The sequence below is a fragment of the Penicillium arizonense genome, assembly GCF_001773325.1.
Source record: "Penicillium arizonense strain CBS 141311 chromosome Unknown PENARI_contig002, whole genome shotgun sequence".
NCBI classification, from domain to species: Eukaryota; Fungi; Ascomycota; class Eurotiomycetes; order Eurotiales; family Aspergillaceae; genus Penicillium; species Penicillium arizonense.
Window position 1 is genome coordinate 1640774 of NW_019173279.1, and position 17473 is coordinate 1658246.

A 17473-nucleotide genomic window follows, 5' to 3' on the forward strand; every position below is an offset into this window, starting at 1 on the left:
GTTTTTACCCAATAAAAACATACAAGTTACGTATAAGTTAACTCCTAGTACAAGAGCCCCTTCCCAAGGTAAACAAATTAGGGCTTGGAAACAACCACAGACATACTCCGTTCCCCCGGAGCCTCGGAGTGATACGGGGCCCCGGAGAATGGACTCGGTAGCATTAGACTAACTGTCACCCGTAGATCCATTCGGCTGTTGTCTGAGCGCGGGCAGAAAACACCAATTGTATTGGTACATCTTGCGCGATCGGTGGTTCGGTGATGGTGGCCTATCAGGTTGCGGATCTTGTTTAATCGAACTTATCAGAAGTATTCTCCGGAGATCTAGATATGTTCTGGTGGACTTGGCTTTAGGTTATTTCTACGAATTCATTCCATTGTACGTATTGAAGCCGGTATGCATTCAGCATAGAGAGGAGTATTCGAAGTCCACATGAATGTAATGCCAAAATGTCTAGTTTTGTAGTATTTGGTATCTGCTCGTGGCTCATGTACAGTATTCTTTTAGGTGCAACAATGATAAGGCTGAAAAGAAGATAAACAGAACAAAAAGAAAAACACATCTACCAGCCACGACCAGCCAGCTTATCAGCCTCGGGCATCTGCTTCACATTAATACCAACCATAGCCTCACCAAGACCCTGGCTAACCTCAGCCAAAACCTTAGGATCCTTGAAGTGAGTAACAGCCTGGACAATAGCACGGGCACGCTTCTTAGCATCACCAGACTTGAAGATACCAGAGCCAACAAAGACGCCATCACAGCCGAGCTGCATCATAAGCGCCGCATCGGCAGGAGTAGCAACACCGCCAGCAGCGAAGTTGACAACAGGCAGACGGCCCAGCTCAGCAGCCTGACGAACAAGCTCATAGGGAGCCTCGATCTCACGGGCGAAAGCGCGCAACTCGGGCTCGGCGTCCGCGCTGGCAAGGAGGATACCGCGGGCACGGCTGATCTGTGCGTTGACAGTGCGCATGTGCTTGACAGCCTCGACGACATCGCCAGTGCCAGCTTCACCCTTGGTGCGGATCATGGCGGCGCCCTCGGAGATACGGCGCAGGGCTTCACCCAGGTTGCGGCAGCCGCAGACGAAGGGGACCTTGTAGCCGTGCTTGGTGACGTGGTAGACATCGTCAGCGGGGGTGAGGACTTCGGACTCGTCGATGTAGTCGACGCCAATGGCCTCCAGGATCTGTAGTGAAGCAAGTGTTAGTCGCTGAACTTGAACTGGTTTCGTTTTTGCCTCCACCGCCACTCCAATTTTTTTTACCCCATTTGCCCCTCCCCCGCAAAACGTTGGTGATCGGATGATTTACATACCTGACATTCGACAAAGTGGCCAATGCGGGCCTTGGCCATGACGGGAATGGTGACGGCTTCCATGATCTCCTTGATCATGCCGGGGTCGGACATGCGAGCCACGCCGCCCTCAACGCGGATATCAGCGGGGACACGCTCGAGGGCCATGACAGCGGCGGCACCGGCCTCTTCGGCGATGCGAGCCTAGTAAATGAATCAGTTAGAGTCGTCGTTATGCGAAATGAGGTCAATCCTTCAGACATACCTGCTCGGCGTTCACGACGTCCATAATCACACCACCCTTCAGCATCTGAGCAAGGCCGGCCTTGACAGTGAAGTCATTGCCGGAGGTACCGTTTGTAGCAGCCATTGTGAAGTGTGTGAAAATAAAAAAAGGATATGGAAAAGAGAGGAATGAAAAGAAACAAAAGTGAGAGAGGATGGGGAAATAAGGGAATGAGTCAAAACGATCAGAAATACAGTTTACCCTCGCCTCAGGCCCACCGGAATGCCCCTCGAAGCTCCGAGGTCGTTTCCCGAGGAGATCCTGAATGGCCCCGCGGTGTACACTTGACCGCCTGCTGTCTATGGAAGGTTCCAAGCCTCTAACCTTGGGACTTGTAGCTTTTATTAGTCACCTTGGCAGTGAATGCCTGGGTAGTAATCTGGGAAAGTAGAGACCCGCATGAGCACTTTAGGGCATTTCTCGCATAGGAAACTTTAACTTGTCGATCCAGGCACAATACTAATAGGCAGGTCACTTTACTATTAACATAGACCTGCACTCTTAACATGTACCTATGCACGGAGTAAGTTAACGTTAACGTTAACGTTAACGTAGATGTTACATAGAAAGATAGAAGGCGCCCAGACCGGCCAAGAGTGACTAACCCAATGGGGTCTAACGCCTGTAGGGTGCCAACGGTCTCTATAGACGCGTTAACTGTATGTTGCACATAGACGCACGTATGTACTTGGCATTGATATTCAGCTCGAATAAGCATACGACCAGTGTATATAATACAAGATATAATCCAATAACATAAAGTAACCTTTAAAGTCCAAAAGCGTAACCCAACCCCAAGCTATGACATCACAGATCTGATCGACCCTCAAACAAGGGAGCTCCAACTCACATCTACATCTACACCTCCCAATAACCAACTTCAATCCCAGCTCCAATCCCTAATTAAACCCTAACCACAAAAATGTCCTTCAAACTATTCACCCACCAACCAAGCACCCTCCTCCGCCTAGGTCTAAGCCTAAGCATCGGCCTCAGCGCCGCAACCCTACACCCAACATCGCCCTTCCGCGCCGCCCCATTACAATGCCAATACGCAGCGCCCAGCACCGGCGAAGCCCTCTTCAATAAAGAGACCGGGTCCGGATGGGCGATTAACAACGGAGCATCTGAATCAATGGCGCAGAAACAGGGACAGAGTGCGCGGACGGGTCTTCTCACGGCGGAGGGAATGCGGCAGGTTAGTTTGGGGTGTGTTTTGGGGCTTGTGGCTGGTGTGGGGTTGAGGGCTTTTTCGAGGGCTTTGGTTGTTATTTTTGGTTTGGGGGTTGTTCTTGTTGAGGTATGTATAAGTTATGCTTTGTTTTGTTCGCGATGGTACATGGATGGTATATGCTAATACTCTTTTCTTTTCTCTGTTTAGTACGCTGCTTCCAAGGGCTACAATATCCTTCCCCTTCATCGGATGCAGAAGTATGTTAAGAACGTCGACTTGAAGCGGGCTATGAGTGAGAAGCGGCCGTTTAAGATAAGTTTCGGGGCTATGATGGCGCTTGCTGCTTTTGCGCAGTTCTGAGGGTTGCGCTTTGTTGGAAGCAAGCTACATGTACATACATCTAAACAGCTATCGTTCTCGGTAACCTACCAAGGATCGATCTGATCTACTACTATGACTTGTCCGACGCTCGAGAATTTGTAAACAGTTTATTCATACAGGGTATCATGAGTCTTGATCTATTCCACACCTACAGAGAACGAGAGGGGGAAATCTACCTACCCCAGCACCAGATCCTCTAACACGCCCTCCATCTCATCACGAGACAGAGGAACACCTAGGATCTCACCACCGCTAGCATCCATGCGCGAAGTGATCATCTGGTGATCGTGGAATTCCTTCAACAATGTACGGAACATCATCTCAGAAGAAGCGACAAACTCCTCCGTTGCCTTCTGGTAAAGCTGGCGGAATTCAATACCCGTTTCATCGGCCTTGCCGCCATCTGCTGGTGCTTCATCGTCGGACTGGTTGCCGTCGTCCATAACAGTGATCAGTTCTGTCAATAAGAGGCGGTATAGGTTGCGCGCATTCTCTGGAAGACTCTTCAGCACAAAACCTACACCTTCCTTGCCGCCGACGCGGCGACCCTTGCGGCCGAGGAGGGAGTGGACTTCTTCGACGACGTCTGCCTCCGCGGAGAAGGGGAGGAAGGTTGTGCAGTCATGGAAGACGAGGTTGAGCTGGTCGCGCAGACTGATATCCCACATCACTGGGAAATTGGGGGTATCCGCCGTGACCAGCAGGCGGATGCGCGGTGTAGCAGCCAGACGGGCGAGGAGGGCCTGGTTTGCAGCGCGGCGAAGAGGCGGGGCATCGATCGAGTTGATCAAAACTGTGACGGGCTCTTCATTCTCTCCGCGGGATTTGAGCACAGATTGCAGCAACTCCAGGACTTCTGTTGGCTGTGCACCAAGCTTGGACGGGACATCGTCACCCATCACAGCCGTAACGATCGTAGCGAAGACTGATCGGATAGAGATACCCGGCGTGTACCCATTGACGATAATAATAGATGGAGGCGCAGTGGTCGACAGGCTATGATTATATGTCCAATCGGCAAATTGCTCGACAAGCTTGCGCTTCGACCCATATCCAAATATACAGATATTGAACCCTTCATCGAACTCGAAGGCCCACTGCGGGAAAGACCGGTGGTGCAAAGAGAGCAGATACTCCTTCTCGTCCCTGCAGGGGTCCTCATACTGTCCCAGTTTCTCGAAATACTCCTCATGCGTCAACAGCGACACTTTGTTAAGGTTGGCATTCGACGTCTTGACAGGACCAGCACGGTTCTGGAAGAAATACCGCTCATGCGCAGGGAGTTCACCCTCCGGCGTTGGCGAACGCTTATTCCTCGCACCCTTGGGTCGTCCCGCACGGCGCTTGGGCTGTTTTGCACCCTTCTCTGCTGCCTCTTCATGATCAGCTTCAATGCTATCCGCCAATGGCGGAGCCGCCTTCTCTGTATCCGACTCGTCGCCCTGTAGGATTTCCTCTGCTAACTGCTCCGATCCATCCCAGGCTGCATCCTCGTCCTGTTCGAAAAGCACGCGCGCGCTCTTCTTCTTCGCTGACCGATCGGCGTTCTTGACTCGAGACGGAGTAGCCGCGGTTGCAGATTTGGGCTTGGTTGGTGTAGCGAATAGACCACGAGCCTTGGACTTATGGGTCGGGGTCTTGAGACCTGATTCTTTCAGCGGCGTTGCAGAGATCCCGTTGGCCTTTTTTGGTGTTGATTGGTCCCTTTGTGAGGGAGGCAGCTCGTAGGTGGCATCGCCGTTCGGGGGTGGATGCGTGGGCGCGTGGCCGTTCAGGGCGCCATTGGCTTGTTCTAGGGCTGTACGTCGTCTTTTGGGCGTTGACACTGCCGGCGTCTCGCCGGAATCTGAGAGCTTGCGCTTCATGGTGGACGGGTCAGGATCTAGTCGATTTGGACGCGAAGGGAAAGGAATCAACAATACCATCAGATCCGGAGAATGTGCACAGGGACGGGGACGCAAGGGATGGCCTGGCTGGGGGTGATAGCAGACGTTCTTTCGCTGAGCTTGCAGGGAGCTGCAGGTCTGACACTGGAATGTAGGGCTTAATTAGAAGTCGAGGAATGGTATCTGGTATCGGGAATATTGAAGAGAAGCGGATGGGTTTCTCCGACTCCGTCTCGCCAACTATACTAGGCGTACTGTACTCTGTACTCCATAAATAGGCTTGATTGTTTGCTAGTAGATTCAAATCTTTGGTAAAGCTGCATTTTGTGACTGTAAGACGCTTTATTGTATTGGGAGCGTTTTTGGCCCGAATAATCGCTCAATTCATCTAATGAAATACATAAAGCAGGAATTGCACTGAACTTCAGCTCTACTATAAGAATTGAACAATTCAACAACTCAACCGCCATCTCATAGTTAATTTACACAATATCTCGTCCCTTTCTCAAGGTGGGCTCCTCTCGCGCAGACAAAGCCGAGTCGGGAGCGCCGAGACCGGCTACTTTTTTTCCGCTCAGTGACTCAACCATCTTATCTCCTCCAGCTTATATAGTGGAGAGAGCCCAGTCTATGATCTAGGACTCATACACTGTCATGGTTCCAGCCACTCAGCCCACAATGGCATCCTTCGCCCGCATGGTCAAGGGCCAAGTGCGATGCTACTCCGCACCGCTGGACATGGCCATTCCGGCCTCCAAGCAGCGCTACATCCCTACTAGCGGCTCGTACCCCCAGGGCTTCCAGGTATCTGGCACCCATGTGGGTGTCAAGGCCTCCAACACCCGCTTCCCGGATCTGGCCCTGATTGCCTCGGACACGCCGTGCTCGGCCGCCGCAGTGTTCACCACCAACAAGTTCCAAGCTGCGCCAGTGCAGGTCAGCAAGAAGACACTACAGAGCCGCAAGGGTGAGGGCATCCGGGCTGTTGTCATCAACTCCGGATGTGCCAATGCCGTGACTGGCAAGGGTGGACTGGAAGATGCAGTGCAGATGGGCCGAAAGGTCGATGAGTGCAACGGCGTCGAGAATGATAGCTCGCTAGTCATGAGTACCGGTGTCATTGGACAACGGTAAGTCTACTACAACCTAACAGATACGAAAAAGCCAACAAGCAAAGCACACCCGGCACTAACAACCCCATAGTCTCCCAATTACCAAGATCCTCGACCGCATCCCAACAGCCCACTCAGCCCTCGCCTCAACCCACGAAGCCTGGCTCACGACAGCCCGCGCAATTTGCACAACAGACACCTTCCCCAAGCTCCTCTCGCGGACCTTCACCCTCCCCTCCTCGCCAAACCTCACCTACCGCCTGGCCGGCATGACCAAAGGCGCCGGCATGATCCACCCGAACATGGCCACCCTCCTCGGCGTCGTCTGCACAGACGCCCCAGTTGAAGCCGCGGCCCTCCAACCCCTTCTTAAGCACGCCGTCTCCCGCTCCTTCAACTCAATCTCTATCGACGGCGACACAAGCACAAACGACACAATCGCCGTGCTGGCCAATGGCGCCGCAGGCGGCGAGACCGTCCGCGCCCCTACTTCCACTTCATCCCCCAGCGCAGACTACACAGCCCTGCAAAGTGTCCTGACAGATTTCGCGCAGGAATTGTCGCAGCTAGTCGTCCGCGACGGCGAAGGTGCAACGAAGTTCGTCACCGTGCGCGTTACCAACTCACCTGACTACGAGTCCGCGCGCCAGATTGCGTCGACGATTGCGCGCTCGCCGCTTGTCAAGACTGCCCTGTATGGACGGGATGCGAACTGGGGCCGGATTCTGTGTGCGGTTGGTTATACGCAGGGTGTTGCTGAGGGGACTATTGTGCCCGAGCGGACGTCTGTTAGTTTCCGGCCTGTGGATGGGAGTGCTGTGTTGAAGCTTCTTGTTAATGGGGAGCCCGAGTCTGTTGACGAGGAGCGGGCTAGTGTTATTTTGCAGAATGAGGATCTGGAGATTGTTGTTGATCTCGGTGGTGGTGAGAAGGGGGATGCTGGGTGTGGTGGGGAGGATGCTGTTTACTGGTTCTGTGATTTCAGTCATGAGTATGTTACCATTAATGGTGATTACCGGACTTGAGAGAAGGGTGTGGATTGATATTGTTAAAATTATATACATAAAGGAATTGATTTCGGGTTAAACAGTAATATCGGAATCGTTTATCTGGACTAGAATACTGTTGATCGAGAAGTATATGTTCAAGGAAACAGATCATGGCAATTGAATATATGGTTTTGGTTTTCTAGAAGATATGGTTACAGGGCTCAAGTAGAGCACATTTCCTTGGCCATTGTCTGCTATGATCAGACGGACATGGCTCCAATCCAGCCGCAACAGGCAATGCCAATACATTCACCCAAAAAGTATAACAAATAACGAACAAAAGTGACAAAAACTAAACAGAGAGTTGCAAAGGAACAATGGAATGATCCCAAGTCATGCTGCTCGTAAAAGGACGGGCAGTCCGTCTAGCTGCCGGGGACGAGGCCCTTGAGGCCAGCGCCAATGTCACCCTCGCGGGCGGCAATTTCAAAGTAGCCGTAGATGATACTGTGTCAATGTTAGCTGGAGTCAATTCAAATGGAAGAAAAGGTAACTTACGTGACGGCAAGAAGGATACCAGTACCACTGCCCAAGGCACCGAGGAGGTCAGAGGCGACGGACAGACCACCAATGCAGGCACCACCGAAGGCAGCGGCAGTGGGGATAACACGCTTGAGCTCCTTGTACATGCTCTGCTCACGGTGACCAGACATGACGAGACCTTGGTCCTTGAGCTGCTTGGCAACGTCACGGGGAGCGGAGCCGGAAACCTCAATCCAGGTCTTGGAGAAGAGAGCGCAGGCAACGAGCATGAAGGTGATGTAGACAGCGGTGTGAATGGGGTCGAGGAGAGCCTCCTTGAAGTTCAGAGGGGGAGACATGTAGTAGGCGATACCGGAGGCAGCGTAGAGCTGGGCGGATCCCTCACGGGGCTCCCACACTCCGAGGAGCTTGACAAGGATGTTGTCGGAGAAGCGGGAGTACAGCATCTGACTGATCAGGAAAATGTTGGAGCACAGAGCGGACTGCAGCATGATGGGCATGTTGGAGGTGTAGAAGAGCCGGACGGGGTAAGAACCGCGCATGCCACGCTGGCGGGAAGACTTGACAGGAATCTCAACACGGAAGCCCTGCAGGTAGATGACAGCGGCGAAGACGAGGAGAGTGGCCAAGAGGTTCATGACGTTGGGCAGGTTCTGGCGGTAGAATGCCTCGTACAGGGCACGCTGCTTGTCGGGCCAGGTCAGGAGAAGGTGGAAGAGAGCGATGATGGCACCCTCGAACTCGGGGCCACGGCCGGTGTTGATGGTCGTGGGGGAGAAGGCCTTCCAGACAATAGACTCGCAAATGTTGGTAGCAATGAACAGGGAGATACCGCTACCCAGACCGTAGCCCTTCTGGAGGAGCTCATCCAGCAGAATGACAACCAGACCAGCAACAACAAGCTGAACAATCAGGAGAACACAGATACCGGCACCAAGGTCGCTGGGCTGGCCGTAGAGACCAGTCAGGACGTAAACGCAAGCCTGGCCGAAGGAGAGGATGATAGCAAACAGCTTCTGGGCGGTCTGGTAGAGCTCGCGGTCGGTCTTGAGGTCAAGGTTGACGTCGATGAGGTGGGTACCGGCAAGGAGCTAGAAAAACAGCCGTCAGTACAATTGTCGCATAAAATTAAGTGCCGTGGTGTCGCATACCTGGAAGACCATGCCAGAGGAGATGATGGGGGTGATACCCAACTCCATCAGAGTACCACGGTTACTGGCCAGCATCATACGGAGCCAGTACAGGGGGTCCGAAGTGTCGGAGGAGACAATGCCGTAAAGAGGCATCTGACTCATGACCAGGAAGATCATCAGGGTCAACTGTAACAGACTGATTAGAATCCAAATGTTGCGCTGTAGCAGATTCGAGGCGACGTACACCAGTCCACATCAACTTCTGGTTGAAGGGCACCTTGGTCTCAGGAGCTGCCACCTCCGGGAGGAGGGGCGTAAAGGGCTTGATCAAGTCAAGGAAGCGTACTATAATCCTCCATCAGTATTCGATGATCCATTGAGTCGATTCGAGACGGATTGCCGCGATCGCGTGCAAGACGATGGTTTGGGGACTCACGGCCGCTCATGGTGGCTAACGTCCTCCCAATCCGTCAAAGAGAAATAGAGAAAGCTGGAGTCGAAAACCAGCTGAAGGAGTGTCTTGACAATTAAGAGGAATAAAGAAAAAGAAAAGGGGAAGGGAAGAGGTCGAAGGGGAGATGGGGGGAGGAGGGAAGAAGAGGACAGAAGAGGTTCGCTGGCCACTTTTCGCTTCCGCGCTAATTAAGGCCACTTGGTCTTCGCCGCAACCACCTTGACAGTGACTCAACCCAGTACATTGCAACTCGAATATGAGATCTAGTTGGCTAAATGTGTTCTATTTAATTATCCGGAGCTTTTAGTCCTGTCACGAATCAAGCCCGATGTGTTGTGCGCCCCCCCAAAAAAGGGAGCTATCCCCACATTTTAGAGGCCACGATACTATGAACAGTTCAGGGTCTACGGGGTATCCAAATATACCGAATGCGTGGAAGTTCTCTATTGTACTCATATACTCGGATCCAAGCTCCAATCATGTCAAACTCCATGTAAATCCATGTTGCGTCCGGACGCCTGGTCTCGTAAGATCAACACATTGCATAAAGATTGTGGGAAATCCAGCTTCAAGGGCCAACAAGACCCAAACAGTCATCAATGACCACCTCGAGCTCGCCTAGACGCGTCTTAAGACCCCGGTTCTCGTCTTTCAAAACACCCATAACGCTCCAAGCCTCCGAGGCTGGTACACCGTAGCAATTGGTGCAATTTGGAGAGTTACCACCGAAAGAGCTACCTAAACGCGTTGAAGCAAGTCCCTTCAAAACGCGGTCGTACGCCGAGGAACGAGCAGGTGGTGGTGCATTAGTGACCGCGACCAGGTTCTTCTGGATAGTGGGGGTGGGCGTTGGGGCAGTCGGCGTGGACAAGGCGATCTGAGACATATTGGGGGATGGCGCTGTGAGGGTGGAGGTTGGAGACTCAACACCCTCACGCTGCGAGAAGACGCTATCGGCAACGCTCTCGTCGCCAGACTCGAATCCAGAGTCGCTGGTGAACGTACTATGACTAGCACGCTTGCCACCGCGGCGGGGAGTCTGGAGAGCCATGGAGGGGACGTCGTCATCTTCGTGTACCGCGCGCATAGTGCGACTGCGACTTCGAGATTCCTCTCTCTTCCGTAGATTCCTCTCTTGCTCCAGCTCGTCGGCCATGGCCTGCATAGCTTTCTCCTGGTCGAGCACCTTGGCCGCCATGCCGTCGAGCTGGATCTTTAGATGATCGACTCTAGCGCGAGTCTCTTCCAGCTCCTCTTGCTTTTCGTTCTTATCGGCCAGTGCCTGGTGCATGGCGAATGTGCGTTGCTTGTAGGCCTCTTGCATTCGTCGAAGCACCTGGTCGGCGTGATCTCTTAAGGTATCCAGTGCCTCGTTGTCGGTAGTATCCGAGTTGGGTAATGTTAGGGCCGCGGTAATGTCCAGGTTGAGGAACTCGTCGTCCGCCGGTTCCGGGAAACTAGGTTTGTTCTCTTGTCGCCGTAAGCCGAAAAAGGAGAACCGACTTGTTACCGGGGCCGAGTTCTTTCGTGTATGTGACGTGAATGTTGAAGCCGGACGGCTATCTAGCCCTGGGCCATCTGAATCACCGTTGGTGCCCATTTTAAGTCCCAAATCCACTGGATCTGACTTGCCCTGGAACCAGTCTGACAGGACCCTGGCTCTTGCTTCGAGGTTCTTCTTGGGAAAGGTGTCGTTCCAAGGGGTATTTCTCGGGCGGTCTGATATCGTGTGTTCCAGTCCCTCTTCAAAGAGTGGGGGTTGTGCAATGTATTCAGTGTTTGCCCGACGGTGTAGAGGCAGAGTGCGCGTGTTGTTCCGTGAGATTAAAGGAGCTGTCGATCTTGGGGGCGACGAGGTAATGGTCTCGTGCTTCGCGCCATCGGAATGTAGGGTGACAGGTGCGTGAGAGAGATCGGGGGGCGTGGTCTGAGGGGGAATCATGACAGCACAAGCAGGTAAAATGGAAATACCTGGTCAACTCAGCCCAATGTGGCGCTGGAGTGCAGCGTCTAGACTTAGGGGCTTGTAGGGACACGTTCAAGACTCGGTGAGTAGTAGTAGAGACGAAACAACCCCTGAATATACTCAAAGTCAAACGAAGGATGGAGTATCGAGGATGTGACAATGTTTCACGTCAAGTTTAATCTTCTCTATGTTTTTGAGATTTGACGTGCAGGAAAACAGAGAGGCTGGGGCAACGAAATAGCGGTGGCTGAACAGCTCTCTCCACCTCCACGATCCACCAACTCTTCCTGTGCGATCTGATTGCCAAATAATAACGACTTCTCGCCACGCCACATAGTGTTGATTGTTGTCGTCAGTTCTATTTACGTCCCGTGTATGGTGTAGGATCTGCGTCACTGCACGTTCTCTGCACTTCGTCATGGCTCCCACCAATCCTGGGTTGAAGCACCTGTCCAACGCTCTAGCAACCCCCGATCAGCTATCAAACTCCTCGTCCTCGATCGATGGTGTCCCGGCTGATCTTGAAACCTCGATCCGCTGTGCAGGTGCCCAGCTCACCCAAACCGCTGGCATTCTCCTGCACTTGTCGCAAGATATCATTTCCCAGGCCATTGTGATCTTCACGCGTTTTTGGCTCGGAGCTGACGGCGGTAGCTTGCGAATTTACTCAGTTAAGGTAACATAGCCCCAATTATCCTCAATTCTCTGTCCTTGTGTCCACTAACCGGAGTAGGATGTTTCCGCTGCAGCTCTCTACCTAGCGGCCAAGCTTTCCTTCCTACCCACCTCCCCGCGCTCCGTGCTCAATGTCTACACCTTCCTTCTATCACGGGATGCCTCGCCCTTGTGGTTTGTGAAACCAGACGGTGCACCCAAGGCCCCTCCAGCTCCTGAAACCTACATCCTGACGGAAGGCGGGTACCAATCCGCCCGACTGGTGCTTCTTCGCATTGAGTCCGTCATCCTCCGCACCCTGGGCTTCGATACACATGTCGCCCTACCGCACACCATTGCATTGACATATCTACAAACTCTGGGTGTGGCAAAACCCGCTGTTGCTCAACGTGTCATCCAGCATCTCAACGCCGCACTACTCTCACCTCAGTTGCTATATGTCACACATCAACCCAATGCCCTAGCCGTCGCTGCCATCTACCTTGCTTCGCGCGAAGTGGGAGTCAAGCTCGTTGATGGTGACTGGTGGGAAGTCTTCGATGTTGATCGTGAGGAGCTTGGTTTCTTGGTCGTGGGTATGCAAAGTACCGAAGGGTTTATGCGGGCCGAGGCTAGTCAATGGAAGGATAAAACCATTCCTATGGTTCCGGATGAGGTCGAAGCTGAGATTGAACGACGCCGAATGATGCAGGAAGGCGAGTGAGCTGAGGATTGAATTATGTTGGAAATCCTAGATCATAGGCAGAAGGTGACGTTGGATGGGAAGCTCTTGTGGAAGCCATGAGCTACCAACTCATATATCAGATGGTATAGGGAGCTCTAGCACCTCAAAAGCCCCGTCAGACAGACTCTCTTCCTGTGAGATCACGGTCACTCCCAGAAGAAATTCTTGCTGTGAACCGCCTCACACCCACAACGTCCTAACCATTTATGAGAGGCATGTTGATACCCTGGCCGAAGATTCAGTTGTTCAAGTAAAACACTGGTTGGCTGATGGGTCAAGTATTGGCTTTAAGAGCTGGCGTCCTACCCTTCGACACCTGTTCCTCATCGATGGGACATTTGAGTACTTTGGGCACTAACTTGACTTGAGGATGCACTATGACCTGCTCGCCACGACGTCTTTCTCGATACATAGCTATCTACAATCATTCAGACAAACACCAGCAATTTATGTCCATGGCAGTCTTATGTCAATTAGTCCATTGACTACGCTGTGATTAAGAGAAGTAGAAATTGCTATTAGTATAAGATAAGAGATTGTACCAAGCACTATCTCACCCCAAGGCTAGTGATGTGGGTACTAGCAACGAAGACAAGTAACCTAGTTTTATATCCCCCATGCTTGTGTATGTTCCTATAGCTAGGACTAAGGTTGTTGTCTGAGTCGCCCTCGTCATTGAGAAAAGCGAGAGGCATAGAGAAATCAAATGCAATAGTAATTCTAAAGTGAAAATATACGAACAGATTGCTAGGTCGTTTGCCTTTCAAGCTATAACTTAGTCATATGCCATAGTTAAGTCCTTTCACACCACCAACTTTATACAATTTACATGATGAACCCGAGGCACTCGAAAGTGGACAAAAAAGAGGTGAAAAAGAGAGATCAAAGTAGGGCGAAAACAATGCATGAAGCATACTCGCTTCGAGGCTTTTGTGAACTGCCCAAGACTTCATCAGTGGCACGGTAGACACATTTATGACCCCTATTGTATGTCCTGAAATGCCTTGTGATTCAAGATTAGATACAGATGTGTTCACGAGATCATGATGCCAGATAACATTCTCAGTAACATATCAAATGTTCACCGAACTATATATATATAATCTTTACTCTATAGATCAAACATCTGAAAGTAAGAAATTCCCAAAGTGAGTGAGATAGATATAACCAGAGGCACCACCTTCGGGACTTTCAAACTTGCCTACTATAGCCTTCAATCATGTCATAGATAAAGAATGTATGTCACATATGAACCTCTAAAGTTGTCGGAATGACGACGCTCACGCGGGGCGGATCATGTGCTCCACCGCTTATCATTTCCCCCCCGCCATCTCCCATCCAGATCTTCACCACTTCACATATTCCAAAACCATGAATATCCTACACTCAACACTATCAACCTGGCGGGACCGCCTGGCGCCAGTATCACGAACTTCGACTTTCCGAAACACCGGCCAAATCACCCCCGAGGAGTTCGTTCTCGCGGGCGACTACCTAGTCTACAAGTTCCCCACATGGTCCTGGGGGGACGCATCAAGTCCAGCAAAGCGAGTCTCCTATCTACCAGCTGGCAAGCAGTTTCTCGTGACCCGCGGCGTGCCCTGTCACCGACGACTGAACGATAACTTCGCCGGCGACGCGGGGCTTGAAGATGAGATCGTGAGGGATTTCTTATCTGGCGGTGACGGCGGCGAAAATGCTGTGGACGGGGAGGATGGCTGGTTGCGCACTGGAGGGGGTCGCGACACTGCTGCCGACCAGGATAAGCAGGAAGCTAGGATCCGGGATGTGCGGACGGTCGATGAATCTGGGAATCTGGGGGAGCAGGAGGATGATGATGAGATTCCGGATATGGAAGACGACGACGATGACGAGGAGGCTATTATTCGAGAGCCGGCTGGCCAGGCTGGGACTACGCAGTGAGTATCTATCTATTCATTTACTGTCGCGATTATTCTGACCTTTTAGTAGACCTCTCCGCACTTACACACTCTATATCACATACTCTAACTTCTACCGCACACCCCGCCTATACCTATCTGGGTATCTGTCCCCGTCAGAACCACTTCCACCGCATTTAATGATGGAAGATATCGTCGGTGACTACAAGGACAAGACGGTAACGCTAGAGGACTTCCCCTGGTTCGAAGGAAGTGTCAAGATGGCCAGTGTGCACCCCTGCCGCCACGCCTCCGTGATGAAGACGCTCCTTGACCGCGCCGACGCAGCACTCAAGCTGCGCCGCGAGAAGATCAAGCAGACCCAGTCACGCGAGGAAGCGAACCGGGTTCTACGAGCTGGCGGGAACAGCGGGTTGGAAGGCCTAGTAGATGAGACGCAGGGCCTATCGCTCGGTGAACACCAGGCACAGCCCGGCGGGGATGAGTGGGAGATGCTCCAGCACGATGAGGACGAGCAAGTTGCCATTCGGGTGGATCAGTACTTGGTTGTTTTCCTCAAGTTTGTTGCGAGCGTGACGCCGGGCATTGAACATGATTTCACAATGGGGGTATGAGACCTTGAGTCTAGTCAAGAGGACTTGGTTTTGATCCGGACCTTGCTTCCAGGCAACTGTATTCCGAGCTAGATTGGATGCAACTGCCTGGACTTGGACATGGATTCGGACCCGGTGACTGGCTTGTTTCATTTCCGAGATACGATATGCATGACATGAAATGAGTTTTGGCGTTGATCTACTTCTGGGAACATTAACAATTACCTTTTGTTCTATTTTCCTTGTATTTGGATTGCTTTTCTTACGTATCATCTCCGGTGAGATGCGCAATGTCCCATTCCAAAGCTTGCAGTCTGTTCTCTATCAAAGTTTCTAGAAGATGTAGACACATCATATTGCGAGATCACCGCTGTAAGTAACCCCTGGCGTCGACCCCGAGATTTGGCGCTCAGGCACGGGAGATCATTGGGTCCTCAAAAGTTTAGACTTGACAGGGATGGAACCAGTCTAGTGTATGCGCTGCATACAGTTTCCTATATGGTTTGTTCTGAACCATTATTTTTAAACTTCATTCTATTGCACTACTGAAAGTCTACTGCTATCAATACTACAGGAGGGACCAGATATTATATCAAGAGTAATATATTCGAACTCAGTAAAAACAAGACAAAACAGCACCAGCAGAAACCAAAAAAGTAATCTTAACAAAGGAACTCCGTATAGTGCGAACGCACGCCTGAGCGCCAGATATGAATAAACTGCATAGCTTACGCACAAATAAACAGATAATAAAAAGATAGGAAAAGTTCCAAATAATAGGTGAGTAGTTAGTAGGTAGTAAGTAAAAGATCAGCTCTCGTATAAACGAGCACAGAAGATACAGGTAAATCTGAGGGTGAGTACACCAGCCGGGAGGTACAAAGCATTATAAGGATTTTGGAACAATCCACAAAAAGTAAACAGGAAGAGAAGAAAAGAACAAAAGGTACAAAATGTTTGCGATCAATCATCAAAGAGATCAATCATGAAAAAAGCATGCACAAGATAAACCCCAGTCCCTGTCGCTGACATGGAAAACTGTCGGGGCGTACCGGCGTCATTCCCGTATTATATCGTCTTCATCTTCGTCTTGGGTAGCGTGGCTGCATTCCTATAGACTGGCAATGCTTCTAGTAGAAGAAAGCCATGACGAGAGGAAGAGCCACTGCCAAGATGGAAGATCCCGGTGCCATGGAGGAGGCACCGTTGAAGATGGGCATAACGGAAGGCGCGGGAGAAGCAGATGGGGCAGGGCGGGGGATCAGCGGGGTGGAGTGCTGAACGACAGGAACGGCGGGAGACCAGACAGCTGCGGGGGTGGTGGTTGGGATGAAGATTGGTGTGGTGAAGGTGGGAGGGAGGTAGGCCGGAGCTGGGATGACGGTTGGAGCAGTGGGAGCAGGAGCGGGAGCCATGACAGGGACGACCGGGGCGGGAGCAGGAGGCTCGGGGCAGGGGTAACCGTCGTGGTGGCTGTGTTCGCCGTTGCCGAGCTTGACGGAGGGACCGCCGGGAATACCGACGTCGACACCTGCTCCGGCGTGGTGGTCATCGCCAGAGCCTGGGCCGCAGGGGCCGCGGTGGCTATCCTTGTAACCGACACCGGCGTTCACGTAGGGTCCGCCAGGGATGGCAACGTGGACACCGCTGCCGGCTTCGGAGTCGCTGTTGCCAGGACCTTTGTCGGTGGGAGCAGCGGGGTGGTTGAACAAATCAGGAACTGGGAGGCCCGGGATCTGAGGAGCAGAGAGGACGGTAGATGGGGCCAGAGCCAGGACGAGGCACATGAGGCTAGAGAAGTTGATAGTGGAGGAGACCATTGTTGCGGTTGTGTTGGTTGGTTGGCTTGATAAAGAATGTGGTTATAGAGAGAGTTCTCGATGGAATGAATCCGAAGATTAAAAGATTGAAAGTTGAAGAGAGAGAGTTGAAAGAGTGATTGGAATGAAGAGACAGAAGAACGAATGACTGTCGAGACTCTGATTGTTTGGATGAGGATGAGGAATAGCAAGATGAGGCGTGAAGTATGGTCCTTATGTAGTTTTTCGACACCCATGCAAATCCTATACTGAGGGGCATCGTGGGGAGAGTCAAGGGCTAAACAGGAACAGATAGGAGCAGATAGGGAGATTTCTGCAAGGTACGAACTATAGTCATTTGGTGGCACTCCTAAAAAAAGCCACAAGGGCCGTGATCAGCAAGGCACCAAAGGGCAACGGCAGTTACCGAAGAAAGGAACCATGAGAGACATCAAATCTAGGCCCAGGGAGGAAGAAATTAGGGCAAATAGGCAAGCTGATTTGTTGAAAGGGAGGTGTAGCTTTGTCGAGAGCCAAGGCAAACCCTAAGCGACG

At 51.8% G+C, this 17473-nt stretch overlaps 9 protein-coding genes across 9 annotated transcripts; 4 read left to right on the top strand and 5 right to left on the bottom strand.

Annotated features, from left to right (window-relative positions):
- Positions 1 to 565: 565 nt before the first annotated feature.
- Positions 566 to 1672, bottom strand: PENARI_c002G11314 (pyridoxal 5'-phosphate synthase subunit PdxS; the record flags this gene model as incomplete). The annotated part of the gene is made up of 3 exons (XM_022627910.1): positions 566 to 1195; positions 1324 to 1506; positions 1568 to 1672. The coding sequence occupies 3 exons, from the start codon at positions 1670 to 1672 to the stop codon at positions 566 to 568; spliced, it is 918 nt and encodes a 305-aa protein (XP_022492909.1).
- Positions 1673 to 2510: 838 nt separating this feature from the next.
- On the top strand, positions 2511 to 3122 carry PENARI_c002G04310 (uncharacterized protein; the record flags this gene model as incomplete). The annotated part of the gene is made up of 2 exons (XM_022627436.1): positions 2511 to 2786; positions 2970 to 3122. The coding sequence occupies 2 exons, from the start codon at positions 2511 to 2513 to the stop codon at positions 3120 to 3122; spliced, it is 429 nt and encodes a 142-aa protein (XP_022492597.1).
- Positions 3123 to 3319: 197 nt separating this feature from the next.
- Positions 3320 to 5008, bottom strand: PENARI_c002G05928 (origin recognition complex subunit 2; the record flags this gene model as incomplete). Its single annotated transcript, XM_022627545.1, has 1 exon — positions 3320 to 5008. One exon carries the CDS (start codon positions 5006 to 5008, stop codon positions 3320 to 3322), a length of 1689 nt encoding a protein of 562 aa, XP_022492693.1.
- A 699-nt stretch (positions 5009 to 5707) lies between these two features.
- Positions 5708 to 7166, top strand: PENARI_c002G09702 (bifunctional ornithine acetyltransferase/N-acetylglutamate synthase; the record flags this gene model as incomplete). Its single annotated transcript, XM_022627811.1, has 2 exons — positions 5708 to 6159; positions 6233 to 7166. 2 exons carry the CDS (start codon positions 5708 to 5710, stop codon positions 7164 to 7166), a joined length of 1386 nt encoding a protein of 461 aa, XP_022492647.1.
- Positions 7167 to 7555: 389 nt separating this feature from the next.
- PENARI_c002G06899 (translocon subunit SEC61) lies at positions 7556 to 9252 on the bottom strand (the record flags this gene model as incomplete). Its single annotated transcript, XM_022627601.1, has 5 exons — positions 7556 to 7637; positions 7689 to 8764; positions 8825 to 8992; positions 9051 to 9151; positions 9243 to 9252. The coding sequence occupies 5 exons, from the start codon at positions 9250 to 9252 to the stop codon at positions 7556 to 7558; spliced, it is 1437 nt and encodes a 478-aa protein (XP_022492780.1).
- A 576-nt stretch (positions 9253 to 9828) lies between these two features.
- On the bottom strand, positions 9829 to 11202 carry PENARI_c002G01286 (uncharacterized protein; the record flags this gene model as incomplete). The annotated part of the gene is made up of 1 exon (XM_022627221.1): positions 9829 to 11202. One exon carries the CDS (start codon positions 11200 to 11202, stop codon positions 9829 to 9831), a length of 1374 nt encoding a protein of 457 aa, XP_022492248.1.
- Positions 11203 to 11644: 442 nt separating this feature from the next.
- PENARI_c002G05707 (putative cyclin) lies at positions 11645 to 12604 on the top strand (the record flags this gene model as incomplete). Its single annotated transcript, XM_022627536.1, has 2 exons — positions 11645 to 11902; positions 11960 to 12604. The coding sequence occupies 2 exons, from the start codon at positions 11645 to 11647 to the stop codon at positions 12602 to 12604; spliced, it is 903 nt and encodes a 300-aa protein (XP_022492245.1).
- A 1392-nt stretch (positions 12605 to 13996) lies between these two features.
- On the top strand, positions 13997 to 15140 carry PENARI_c002G11124 (ATG3/ATG10 family protein; the record flags this gene model as incomplete). Its single annotated transcript, XM_022627901.1, has 2 exons — positions 13997 to 14544; positions 14597 to 15140. 2 exons carry the CDS (start codon positions 13997 to 13999, stop codon positions 15138 to 15140), a joined length of 1092 nt encoding a protein of 363 aa, XP_022492936.1.
- Positions 15141 to 16249: 1109 nt separating this feature from the next.
- PENARI_c002G09177 (putative cell wall protein) lies at positions 16250 to 16939 on the bottom strand (the record flags this gene model as incomplete). Its single annotated transcript, XM_022627779.1, has 1 exon — positions 16250 to 16939. The coding sequence occupies one exon, from the start codon at positions 16937 to 16939 to the stop codon at positions 16250 to 16252; it is 690 nt and encodes a 229-aa protein (XP_022492205.1).
- Positions 16940 to 17473: the final 534 nt, after the last annotated feature.